Genomic DNA, 13140 nt, shown 5'->3' with positions numbered 1-13140 from the left:
CCTTTTCCACCCTATACCCCACCACAATGGATTTGAAATAAAACAAACAAGCTGTGCATTAACTGTAGACTCTCAGCGTTAATGTGAGGGTGTTATAATCCATATCGCATAAACAGGAATGAAATAGTAACGTTTTTTGTGTGTGTTGCCCACTTTTCAAGGGATCAAAAGTAATTGGACAGTAGGCTTCTCAGCTATTTTCCAGTCAGATGTATGTTATTCCCTTACTACACTATTACCAAGATGTCAATACAAGGTCTTAGAGTTCATTTGAAGTGTTCCATTTGCATTTCCATATATTTTTACGGAATATCCATGAGATCCAAAGTCCACCTGTCACCATCAGTGATGCAAGCCATCATGAGGTTGAAAAAAATCAAAACAAACATTTGAGAGATGGGGAAACATTGAATATGACTAATTCAAGAGTTCAGAATGTTGGAAAAAAATAAATACCAGAGCAACACCAAATTACCTGGCAGACACGGAAGACAAATGCTGTGGATGACAGACAATATTCTGTATCTGGTGAACAAAAACCCATCTCCCAACAGTTGGCCAGATGTAGAACAGTGTCCAGGTGAACGGTGGATACATGTCCAAGGCAACAATCAAGAAAAAGATCAAGAACATTGAGGAACACTTCACCATAGGAAATACAGAGGGTTCACTAAAAGATATAAATTATTGATTGCATCAGAAATAGCAATACCAGATTTGGCTTTGCCAAACAACGTCTTAAAAAGACTGTATAGGTCTTTAGCTACATCCTATGGACAGAGGAGACAAAAATCATCTTGTACAAGGGTAATAGGAAGTAAGGAGTATAGAGAAGGGAAGGAACTGCTCATGATTCAAAGCATACCACCCAATCAGTGAATCATGGTGGTGGTAGTGTCATGGTGTGGGCATGCATATCTGTCAATACTATTTTCCCCTTGTATTTATTGATGATGAGGACTACAGACAAAAGCCACAGGATGAATTCTGAAGATTTTCAGGCTATATTACCATGCCATATTAAACCTAATGGTTCTGAACTGATTGGACAATGCTTCACAGTGCAGATGGACAATGACCCAAAGCTTCATCTGAAAGCCACTAAGCCATTTCTACCCCAAAAAAGTGGAATATTATTCAATGGCCCAGTCAATCACCTCACCTGAGTACGGTTGAGCAAGCATTTCACTTGCTGGAGGCAAAACTGAAGGGAAAATACCCTAAGAATAAGCAGGAACTGAAGACTGTTGCAATAGAGAGCTCACCATAGCATCACCAGAGATAAAACCAAGTGTCTATTGATGTCTATGGATTGCAAATTATAGGCTGTAACCGACTGGAAAGTATTTGCAACCAAATAATTAAAAATTGAAAGTTTGATGTATAAATACTAGACTGTCCAATTACTTTTGGTCCCTTAAAAATGGGGTGGCACTGATAGAAAATGTCATAATTCCTTCACAGTTCACTCGATTTGGACGCAAACACCCCCATATGAAAGCTGAAAGTCTGCTGTTAATGTACATATCGTTTGTTTCATTTCAAATCCATTGGGATGGTATACAGCACCAAAAAGACGAAAATTGTGCAGATGTCCAAATATTTATGGCCCTAACTGTAGGTCAAAATACTTTCTATACGAGGAAGTTTATACATCTAATTGTACCAAATGATAATGTGGTCTCAGAGTTAACGTTAGAAAACTGGTTGCCCTGGTTTGAAAAAATCCACCACATTTATGTGACATTAGTATAAAACACCACTTTACATCAAAAAAAGATTTCGGACATGTCTTACTGAACACCACATAATCCATATTGCACCTGCGTAATACTTGATCAATATTTTTTTCCCTTTTTCTCACCCTTAAAGTGCCCCACAAATTACAAGTGCAAATCACTGCAATTCACAAATCACTATTACAACCACTGGTCAACGAGGATAGTAGGCCTAATTCTTGTAAAAGGCATCCGAAAAAAAGTCCAGTCACTGACAGGTGTTGGAATGCATATTATGGTAGACGAATGTTTTGGTTTTAGCACCTGTTGGAAACCCTGGGCGTTTGGATAGGCTGAAATTAAACACCTGCTCTGGTGCCTCGGTAGGCTATCCCGTGTGTGAAGTCCAATGTTGCCACGATCAATATTTTTGACTGTCAGGCGCCCTCATCTAGGACTGCGTATTGACAGCAAGTGTGTTGACATACCCATGTGGGCACATGTCGTTCTCAGAAACACAGTGCGAAAACTGGGCCTGGTTGCTTCCGCTGGCATACCTCCGGGCACCTTTCATTGCAAAGCACTGCTCCAGCAGCTCTATTGACTTGCAGCCCAAGAAGAAGATGTTCTTGAACATAAACACCGATACAGGCAGGTTGTAAACAAAGACATGGAAACACCTGACCACCAACAGGGGTGCATTGACAAGGATGCCGGGGAAGAACCTCGCCCAAACCCAGCGACAGTTCATCTCAGAGGCGGTCAGTTCATAAAGCCAAATCACAGGGACCATAAGGGCAATGAAGTACACCGAGATGATGGTATAACGCAGGTAGATGTTGAGGACCTCGTACTTGAGCAAGACTTCCACAAGGACGAAACAGTCCACAATGTCCAAACAGGTACTCACAAAACAACTTTGGGAATGATAACGCGTTGCTCCATTGAGGTCCTCGATGATAGCGTTGATGAGGCAGTAAAGCAGAGGCACAGACAGCAGCATGATTACTTTAAAGCCATCGATACCGAACGGCACTTTGATCGCTATGTTCTCCAGGATGGATGTCTCCAAAACAAGTATCACTTTGGGCGTGCACGCAATCGCGTAAATGAGCCAGGCCAGATATGCAAAGGTGAACTCCCCGAGGTTGCAGCCGAAGATGGAGCTCTTTTGGTGGAAGCCACACGCGCGCTCTCGCTTGCTCCGGGCGTTTTTCACAAAGAAGATGCCCCAGCCAGACACCACCACCACGTCGGTGGCAATCCAGGAGCACCAGTAGAGATCGGTGAAGGCGATCAGGTACACATCCAGGATGCCACCTTGCACGACAAGCAAGGCGAAGCACATCATTTTGTAGAACGCATTTCTCTTTGATTTGTGGACATACAGCGGTGAAGTCTGCATGAATTCCCCCGATGTCATCATGTAGGCAGCGGCTGAGGCAGAGGCAGAAGCAGACGAGACTAAGGGCTGGGTGCTGCTCTCCTCTGGGTTGGCACTGCCGCTGGAGGTCTGGGTGTCTCTCCTGGACGATGCGCTCCTGGCGAATAACGGTTGCCCGTTATCCGGTGCAGAGCAGATGGGGGAGTCCGGGCAGATCGCCGCGTTAGGTCGGGGATAGTTTGCCTCGGGATTGGCTTGGATAATTTCTCCGATCATTGTAGTCCCGCGTTCACCCTTTCTCTCCTTCTCTTTCCTTCACTCCTTGTGAAATATGCTTTAAGGAGCGAGGTAGGGCTGCTCGAATCCCGTCATGGATTCGGATCTTCATGGAATGGAATGCATGTCTGGCCTCAAGCGAATGGCACACGGTTGGGAAAAAAAATTAGACAGCTTCCCCACATATCATCGTTTTGACGATTTCTGTGCGCAAATGCTTCTATTTTCTACTAGTTTACATAGTTGAGATTTTGATGATTAAAACGGAATTGTCGTCACTGTATCATTGTTAAACCCCCATATCCACATTTTATGAAGTTCTGTCGTTCACCTCAAAAACATCTCTGGCGTGGGAGTGTCTTGCGTAGGTCCGCTACATAACTGCATAATTTGTAAACTCTTGTACTTCGGAGACAAGAGAGAAATTGTCTGGATGTTGCGGTCATGCGCATTGTGTATTCTGCCCGACAACAGCGTCCTTCAGCACAGTTTTTTTCCTCCTCCTTCCCATGTCACACTCTAGTCTCCCCTCTCTCTCAAGCGAGCAGGAGATAAACAAACTCAAACCTGAGAGCTGTATAAATATGGATGTTATGTAATGGGTGATTCATTGGCTTCAGCCAGGGCTGAGGAGTAGACTGTCAAGATGTGCCCAATCAACATAATTGGACTAGCCTAGTCATCATCACCATCATCATCAAAGTTTGTCTTCCAAAGGAAAAATGTAATTGGACAGGTGTAGGCCTATAGCAGTTAACTCTTTCTAAACTCAAAATAGGCCTACTGAATAAAACCCTCAACATGAAACAAAATTGTTCTTGTATGAAGTGACAGCAGATAAATCCAATAAGGCTAAGCCAATCCCTGTACAGAAAAACTCGTTCAGTTTAACCATTTGTAGTCTAAATGTATTTTTGCCAACATCTGGAACAAGCATATTCCAAGAACATGGTTGAAGTCAGTGGTTCTCAAACTTTTTGGAACAAACGTCCCCTTGACTTTTCCTCCTAAGCCTCCCTACGCCCCCTTGACATCATAAGGCTGTCAACAACCCCCTTAGCAATAAAAAATGAAATGGACCAATACCCCCAATGTCTACTAGGTACTGCTCCCTCTCAACAGTATCTTGCTCAACAACATTTGACTTACTGTATGATTTGGTTTAGATAACAATGAAAACTTCAGACATTTCTTAGATTATTTACGACAACCTCAAGGTTAACTCGGTTTACTACTACTAACCTGGTGTACTAACCAGTTTCTTGATAGATTTTGGCAAGTGCACTGTGAATGTTTTTATTAGGCCAATACAACAGAGCCACGAATAGACAATACGCAGCAAAAACAATCTAGGCAGCTGTTCTGTAGTTTGATAATAAACTTTATTTTCAAGTTATGTTTGATGGTGTCTGGACCATAGAAAACAAGCACATTTCAATATAAACATATGCATTTCAACCAAGTTCAACAAGAACTGAAAAACAATTGGGTATTTGTGGATTGGCATCCGCCAGCCGGTCTTAATATGCAATAGTTTCTGAAGCAGAAAAACAAAAACAAGGAACCTACAGTAAATAGACAGTTGATCTGATAAAACATTCGGCTTCATCCTTTAATGCATTTTAAGTCTTCGGAGTGGAGTCCAAATCACAAAGCATTTTTTTAACCTAGCTTTTAGTTAGTTAGGAGGAGGGACTTGCTACCACAGGTGTACCTGAGGGCTGGACTGGACTTGAAACGGGATGGGGGACGGGGGAGACATATCTTGGAGAGAGGGGTGAAGGGTCAATTCATAAGAGAAGGGGAAAGGAAAGTTGAAAGCTGAGAAGGAGGGGGTGTGGGTAATTAAGAAGTGTGTGTGTGTGTGTGTGTGTGTGTGTGTGTGTGTGTGTGTGTGTGTGTGTGTGTGTGTGGAGGGGTCCATAAGAAAAGGGGAGGGAAGAAAATGGATGTGACAGATTGGCAAGGGTTTAGAGGTGGGGGGAGGAAGGATAAGGGTATTAGGATATTATATCGTTCAATGACTTGACCAGTCTCCATAAACTATCCAGCTATTATTTTCTTCTTTACTTTTCTTTAAGAGTGCATTTGTGCAATTTGACCATCAGGAAGCTTAGTGCCACTGTCCGGCCAACAGTCAGTGCATGACCAGAGGAGTAATGCAGTATAACCACGTACGCCACCCGATACAGTGAAGTCACGCAGAGGAAAGCAGAGCAGAGCGCCTGTATTCTCTACGAGTCGGAAAAAGTCTGTTTCTCTTTTTAATAAAAAAAGAAAAGAAAAGACAAATAAACACTTACATTGATGATATTACAAACAAACCCACTCAAGGTTTATTAGTGAAAGTTGTTCAAAAGGATCACTTTTGTTTTTTGTTTTTGTTTTGTTTTTTTTGTTTGTTTTTTTATGAAGTTTTTCTGTTGTTGCTTTTGTATTTCATTTCCACATAAACGGGACAAGGAGAGACTCACAGAATGGAGAGCTTGTTTTCTCAGAAAATGTTTTTTTTAGCACAAGTGCACCGACCTGTATTCAGTATTCAGTCTATTTGTCTTTGTGTCTTGTTAATGTTTCATGTTTTTGTTTGTGTTCTTCCCCCATATTCCTCCACCGTGTTATTGTAGTTCCATATCACTCCTGAAGATTTGAATTCATCATCATCATTATCATCATCATCACCACGTACTAATGGCCTGCCGTGAAGGCACTGCCATACACAAGGGAAAAAGAAGCTACTGTCTGACACACTCACGAGACAGTCCACTCTAAAGGTCTACAAAGTTCAGGGTGAGAAGGATGAAAGCAATAATTATAGTGATGGTGGTGGCATGAGAGGAGGGGAGGGCATGGGGGAGGATGGGGTACGGTTTGGAGAATGGTGGGTGGATGGATGTTTGGGGGTGGTGTTGGGGAGTGATGGGCAAACCAGATTCATTACTTCATAATCCAGTGCCACATATTCCAAATAACCCAATTTTACCTGTCCCATTCAACAATGAGATTGATAAATTGGACAATCACGTGGTGGAATACGACAGGTAAAACCAGGTCATTTGGAAATATGTGGAACTGGATTGGATGTAACTAATGAATCCAGGTTGCCCACCGCTGGGATGTTGGGTGTTGGGCTTTTGGGGGCGGGGGGGCTATAGGTAGAGCTCGTAGTAATCGTCCAGCTCCTCGTGAAACAAGTCCCACTCGTCCTCCGAGTCGGTGCCCTCGTCGTCCGTGCCGGCCGCCAGGAGCATCAGGAGCATCTCGCTCAGCTCGAACGTCACCAGCTCCTCGTCCTCGTTGTCAAACGAGTCGCTGCTCTCCCGCTCCTCAAACAGGTCCCACAGCGGCGTTCGCCGAGAGCTCTACGGAGGGGGGGCGTGCAGAACAACAAGGAGAGGCGAGAAGGAGGACAAATGAACTGGTGGCCAACCAATACTGCACACAAAAGGAGTATAGTACACCTTTATTTGGATATTCACAACCCAAACTCCAACCCTGGTCTTTCCTCAGAGCAGATTTGTTTAATTTACATTCCAATTTGTGTTCATTGAACGTCACCATAAAAATGAAACCAAAAACGTTCATTTGTGATGCAATCATTGTCTCCACTTCTTTAGATCGATCAGTGAAGCATCATGTAAATCGAGCGAAATAGAGCCGTGGTCTAATGGTTAGGAAGTTAGACTGTAAATCAGAGGGTTGCAGGTTCAAATCCCACCCTTTCCCCTCCCTAAACCCCCATCCATGGCTGAAGTGCCCTTGACCTAGCCCCACATCTCTCCTGGGACTGTAACCAATACCCTGTAAATAAATACGTCGCTTTGGATAAGTGTCAGCCAAGTGTAATTTAATAAAATAAAATAATATAATATAATAGGACAGGGATCCATGTGCAGGATTGATTTTTTTTTTTTTTTTTTACATTTTATATCGTTAGATTTAACTTATTTATTCATCTACTTATTGGAGAGGTATTCCTGATTATTTATTTATTTTTTACATGAAATGGAGCGTCTTAAATGTGTAATGGCTCACCTGTCTTATGTGTCTTTTACATGGTGAAACTGAACACAAGTCTCCACACTTGTGGAGAATAAAGATTCATTCACTCATTTCATTTCAAATGGCCAGCTACCTGAGAGGCATCGGTGTCTGTCCACTAATGACCGGTTAGAACTCACCTTCATCTGCTGCATTCATTTACAGTGAACATGTGACGAATAACTATTTCCAACAACTCAGTGACTAGCAGATCACACTGCTGCTCTGAGAAAAACAAATAAAAAAGTAATAAAAAAACAAACAGTTAAGTTCCACAAAACAGGTCTATCCAGAAGTTAAAATAATAAATCATAGAATAAAATAAAATAAACTACAGTAAAATAAATCAGTTCCGGACTCTACACTAAAATAAGATAATGATAAGTGTTTGAGGGCAGGACAGGCAGATTCACACTCGAATTGTACACACTGAATTTTTATAAGGAACAGTCCATCATTTTTAGAAATATTGTCATTTTACACCTCCTCTTGAGTTTGATTGAGTTTGATTAGCATGCATCATTGAACTAGATAGTACCAAAAACTGAATGGCACTGACTGGTCCTATTCTGTGCAATGACACATGCTAAGATGGACAAAGTAATATCACCAGAATCACAGAATGGCTAGAAGATCAGGGGAGGGGTACTCAATTATTTAATTGGCAGGGAGGTGTAAAATGAGCATATTTCCAAAAATGGTGGCAAAGTAGGGAATGTTAAGCTCATTCAACTCTACTCTATTGGTTATGTAGCAGCTATCTGGTACCATGGGATTCAATGACAACTGCTTGCTTGGAAGTAGAAGTAACATCAACAGACTAAGAGAATGTTAAGCAGTACAGGAGAAAGATAAACCACAATTATTAAACCATCTTCAAGTTTCTAATGTTTCAGACAGGTAAAAGTTTTCTTCTTTTACCTGACATGTTTCGACTGTGACACTTCCGTCTTCATCAGAGGGTCATGCTACAACATCCATGTGACCCTCTAATGAAGATGGAAGTTTCACCGTCGAAACATGTCAAGAAAAAGATCAAAACTTCCACATGTCTAACACAAAAGAAACGTGAAAATTTGATATGACTTTAAGACATAGTGAACGTCAATGAAGCATACATCCATCAACTCAATTATTTAACCCAAGGGGAGGTGTAGAATGAGCTGATGTGCGATATTGCTTTAAAAAGGTGTACTGTGTAGGGTCGTGGCCAAAGTAGGTATTTCATTAAAATTGTGTTGAGTAAGGTTTGCAGCTAAAAAAATCTATTTCTGGAAATTCAAAATGGTAGACATGGGGAAGCTCCCCCCTTTTCATGTATGAATAGTGCAATTTTCCCTGTTATAACGAATACTTTGAATTTCATGGTGGTGGTAAGTATTTGTGAAAAAGCTAACATTTTTGAAGGCGCAGCATGAATTCTGGAACTAAACTACATTACACAGTGCACCTTTCCGCAACGTAGTGAGCCTAGTTCTAATGTCTGGTTCTGGGTTCTGTGGTGCTCTGCTGTGCAGTGGTGATCTTACCCGGTTGCGTCCGTTGGAGTTGTTCTGGCGCCGCTGCTGGGGCTGAGCCTCCTCCAGCCGGCCGTCGGGGAACGCGTGCTTGTAGAAGCAGTTCGCCCCAAACGGACACGTGCCACGACCCTCGTCAAAGTACCGACACGCTTTAGTCCTGATAGGGGGACAAACATAAAAGAAAGAAAGACCAAACGTCGTCATGATCTGTCACAGAACATATAGACACAAAAAACGTACCATTTGTCTTAAATAATCAATCGCCCCAGTAAGCTGAGAGAGAGCGAGGGAGAGAGGCAGGGAGAGACAAGATCACCATGGCTTTGGTATTTCTGTATTGCTGGCAATGTTGCCCTATGCTTGCATAGTGATACCAATAAAGGACCACTTGATTTTGAATCTGGTTGATAGTGAGACAGAAAGAAGGAGTGTGTGAGTGAGCAGGCAAGCCAGAAATAAAGAAATATAAGGGTATAAATATCATATGACACCTTAGGCAAACAAGTCATTTGACAGTGCCAGCTATTTTCAATCTCAAGCGGTGGCCAAATCAGTCACTGCACAACAATAAATCACCTCCTGCTCCACAGGGAAACACTTAACCAAGGTGCCACAAGTGGTGGAAACTTGATAAAGTAATCAAGTTAATGGCTAGGGCAGTGACTCTCAAATTGGGAGTGTGTGCGGGCGGGCGCGTGTGCGTGTTGCTGTTGACTATTTGAGTTTCACTGTTTATTGGATCAGAGGTGGAAATTGTGAAAATTTCAAGTTAGAAAAGGTTGGCAACCCATGGGCTAAATGCTTGATAGTCCTGCTTTTTGGTGAGGCGAGGTTGCACAAAAACGGGTGACAAGGTAAGTGCAGTAACTAAAGGGGTGTGTTCAATATAGGCTAAGCGCAGTAACTAAATGAAACATTTAAACCAGGGGAAGGAGAGTGTTCACTATATTCCATCACAAGATATCACATCAGGACTCTTTACTCATCTATGGTATTGTGACCCCAATTAGCTAAAAGGTTTTTTGCCAACACCCAACCCAGTCAACAGAAAGAAGTCAACATACTTATTTCTCAATTAAGAGGGAAGCATAGGATTCAAATTGAACCTTTCTCCTGTAGCTAGCTGGGAGGTCAAATTTGCACTGCCATACATCATCAGAGAACAGCAGGAAGTACAGGAGAAAGGTACAACTTAAGTTAAGTCCTTGAGTTAACTCAACACAATTTAACTCAGGGAGAGGTGTAAAATAAGCGTATTTCCAAAAATGGGACAGTGTCACTTTAAGGCGTCCCTGGCAGCAGCTCATGCCATTCTTGGGCTGTGTGGTGGGGTGTTGTGCTGTGCTGTTTGCCACTGTGCGGTTAATTACAGTACATTACTGCACAGTGGTGGGCAGGAGTGTGCTTGAGTGTCTATGTTGTGGGGTGAATGTTGTGCTGTGCTGTGATGTGATGTGTGGTGTAGAAGTGCAAGCAACCGCACAGTGTTTTTCTGTGCTGTAATGTTTACCACTGTGTAGTTCATTGCACTTCTACACCACACAAGAGTGTGTATGAACTGCTGCCAGAGCAGCTGTGCTGTAAGCGGTGCTACAAGCAGTGTTGTATGCTGTGTTGTATGCTGTGCTACAAGCAGTGTTGTATGCTGTGTTGTATGCTGTGCTACAAGCAGTGTTGTATGCTGTGCTGTAAGCTGCGTTACAAGCAGTGTTGTATGCTGTGCTGTATGCTGTGCTACAAGCAGTGTTGTATGCTGTGCTGTAAGCTGCGTTACAAGCAGTGTTGTATGCTGTGCTGTAAGCGGTGCTACAAGCAGTGTTGTATGCTGTGCTGTAAGCTGCGCTACAAGCAGTGTTGTATGCTGTGCTGTAAGCTGCGCTACAAGCAGTGTTGTATGCTGTGCTGTAAGCTGTGTTACAAGCAGTGTTGTATGCTGTGCTGTAAGCTGCGCTACAAGCAGTGTTGTATGCTGTGCTGTAAGCTGTGCTACAAGCAGTGTTGTATGCTGTGCTGTAAGCTGTGCTACAAGCAGTGTTGTATGCTGTGCTGTAAGCTGCGTTACAAGCAGTGTTGTATGCTGTGCTGTAAGCTGTGCTACAAGCAGTGTTGTATGCTGTGCTGTAAGCTGTGCTACAAGCAGTGTTGTATGCTGTGCTGTAAGCTGTGCTACAAGCAGTGTTGTATGCTGTGCTGTAAGCTGTGCTACAAGCAGTGTTGTATGCTGTGCTGTAAGCGGTGCCGTACCCCATGCCGTCCTTGTACATCTGAATGAGCTTCTGTTTCTCCTCCTTGTCCTCCACCCAGTACTCGCTCGGGATGACGAAGTTGGACGTGATTCGACATTCTGGGCAGGACCTGTGTGGAGGAACGAGACACAGAGAGAGAAAGCGAAAGAAAGTGTAAGTCAAATAGAGGGGGAGAAAGACACACACACACACACACATCAATTCACTGCCGTGTACATTTCAGTTTTCTAGACACAGAAATGCCAAAAATGTCTATCCAGTTGAACCAGTCATGCTGCTGTGAAGCATAGACAGTTGTCAGTTCTACTCTTATCCTTGCTCAGGCTGGTGATGTACAAAAATAAACAAAAAATAAAATAAGTAAAATAAATCTTGGAGTTTTAAATGGAACTGTACAGTACATGGCAAAATACTGACAAATGTTCCAATTCCACTGACACCCTCACTGGGGTCTTGTTTCCTCTGCCAGCCTGTCAGTGTCAGCATACAGTAGACTAGAGCAGAGTGGGCTGGCAACATGACTGCCGACACTGTGAGTCATTCAGGGCAGAAGAGCATCCACCACGCGGCCATGGCCACCTCTGTGTGGCGTTTTTTGTCTTCCGTCAGCCCCCACAGCTCACTTCCTGTGTGTGGGTCAGGACAGCTTCTGTGCAGTGCAGTGCAGGTGGCGCGCACAAAACACACACGCACGTACGGGCACGCGCATACACACACGCATGGGCGGGCATACAAACACGCACGCAAGCACACGTGCGGCTGTGCGCAAGGGCACACAGGCCCATGCCTGTCCAAGTTTTCTTTTCAGTTTGAGAGAGAGAGAGAGAGAGAGAGAGAGAGAGAGAGAGAGAGAGAGAGAGAGAGAGAGAGAGAGAGAGAGAGAGAGAGAGAGTGAGAGAGAGAGTGAGAGAGTGAGTGAGTGAGTGAGTGAGTGAGTGAGTGAGTGAGTGAGTGAGTGAGTGAGTGAGAGAGAAAGAAAGAAAGAAAGAAAGAAAGAAAGAAAGAAAGAAAGAAAGAAAGAGAGCAGAGGCAAAAGAAAGAAAGACTACTGTATTCCTATATATTTCTGTTTCTTACCCTCCACACACAAAACTATTGTTCTGAAGATGAAAGCAAAATGTGTTCTGCACTGCTCATGACAATAAGACAAAATGCCTTGCTTGTTTGCATTACTCTGTATTCCAATCCTTGTAACACCTCCGGACGTTTTGCTGATAAGAAATCATTGTGGGTGTGTGGGCGGTATAATCTTTTATTGACAGAAGATTCAGACGGAGAGGCAGACTCAAAATAAAGGATCTGTTGGCAAAGGAGACTGAATCCCTGTTGTCTCAAGCAGAATGTGCGCAATAGGGCTCAGACTACGGCAGGCCTTTGATAGTCCCTCTCTCCTGTTCTCATGACACAAAAATGCCAGCATAACTTCATGCAAAAGTCATTTTGAATAAGGTGCCATAGACCGATAGTACATATCCGAGCCTAGTCAAAACTCATTTCAAGGCTGTTATAGTCATGACATGGTGATTACATTTGAGGTAAATTACAGTGGAGCACAAAGTGGGCAATTTATTATGAGTTTTTTTTCAATAATTATTTTTTTTCTTTCTACCCCACTGATTCCTCACTTAACATTCACTGAAGGCATGCACTTTACACGAAAGAATGTCCACACAGCGCCTACAGCCTTTAAGCAAACAGTACTTACTTTAATTAATGAAATATAAATATACTGTTACTATTCTTGAACCTCATAACACACTATTTATGTGCCCTCTAAGTAAACATGCGCGGCAAACACAACCTCGTAATCCCTTAAAAAGGACCTTACTTAAGCTTACGTAATTTGCCTCTTAAAATTCAGTGCCTTCCTGGGTATACTAGCAACACATGAAACAATTTGTTTTCAAGCAAACACCTGTGTGTGTTTGTTTGCTTGTTTGTTCTCCTGTGGCCCA

At 42.9% G+C, this 13140-nt stretch overlaps 2 protein-coding genes across 4 annotated transcripts in view; both read right to left on the bottom strand.

Annotated features, from left to right (window-relative positions):
- Positions 1–1624: 1624 nt before the first annotated feature.
- Positions 1625–3736, bottom strand: tmem121b (transmembrane protein 121B). Its single transcript, XM_063217849.1, has one exon. The coding sequence runs from the start codon at positions 3376–3378 to the stop codon at positions 2170–2172; it is 1209 nt and encodes a 402-aa protein (XP_063073919.1). The 5' UTR covers positions 3379–3736; the 3' UTR covers positions 1625–2169.
- Positions 3737–5682: 1946 nt separating this feature from the next.
- mkrn1 (makorin, ring finger protein, 1) overlaps positions 5683–13140 on the bottom strand; it is a 33556-nt gene continuing 26098 nt past the window's right edge. The window contains exons 6-9 of one of the 3 annotated variants that reach the window (XR_010037789.1): positions 11184–11294; positions 8949–9096; positions 7560–7644; positions 6643–6740 (exon numbers count right to left, since the gene is read on the bottom strand). Coding sequence is in view for 2 of the 3 variants with exons in the window: in XM_063216848.1 (XP_063072918.1) it covers positions 6528–6740; positions 8949–9096; positions 11184–11294 (472 nt within the window). In the remaining variant the exon portion in view is untranslated. Of the gene's footprint in view, positions 6741–7559; positions 7645–8948; positions 9097–11183; positions 11295–13140 lie in introns of all 3 variants that reach the window. The other 2 variants (XM_063216849.1, XM_063216848.1) reach the window with 2 other exon arrangements.

The sequence above is a fragment of the Engraulis encrasicolus genome, chromosome 15 (genome assembly GCF_034702125.1).
Source record: "Engraulis encrasicolus isolate BLACKSEA-1 chromosome 15, IST_EnEncr_1.0, whole genome shotgun sequence".
NCBI classification, from domain to species: Eukaryota; Metazoa; Chordata; class Actinopteri; order Clupeiformes; family Engraulidae; genus Engraulis; species Engraulis encrasicolus.
This window is presented reverse-complemented; position numbering and strand designations above follow the sequence as displayed.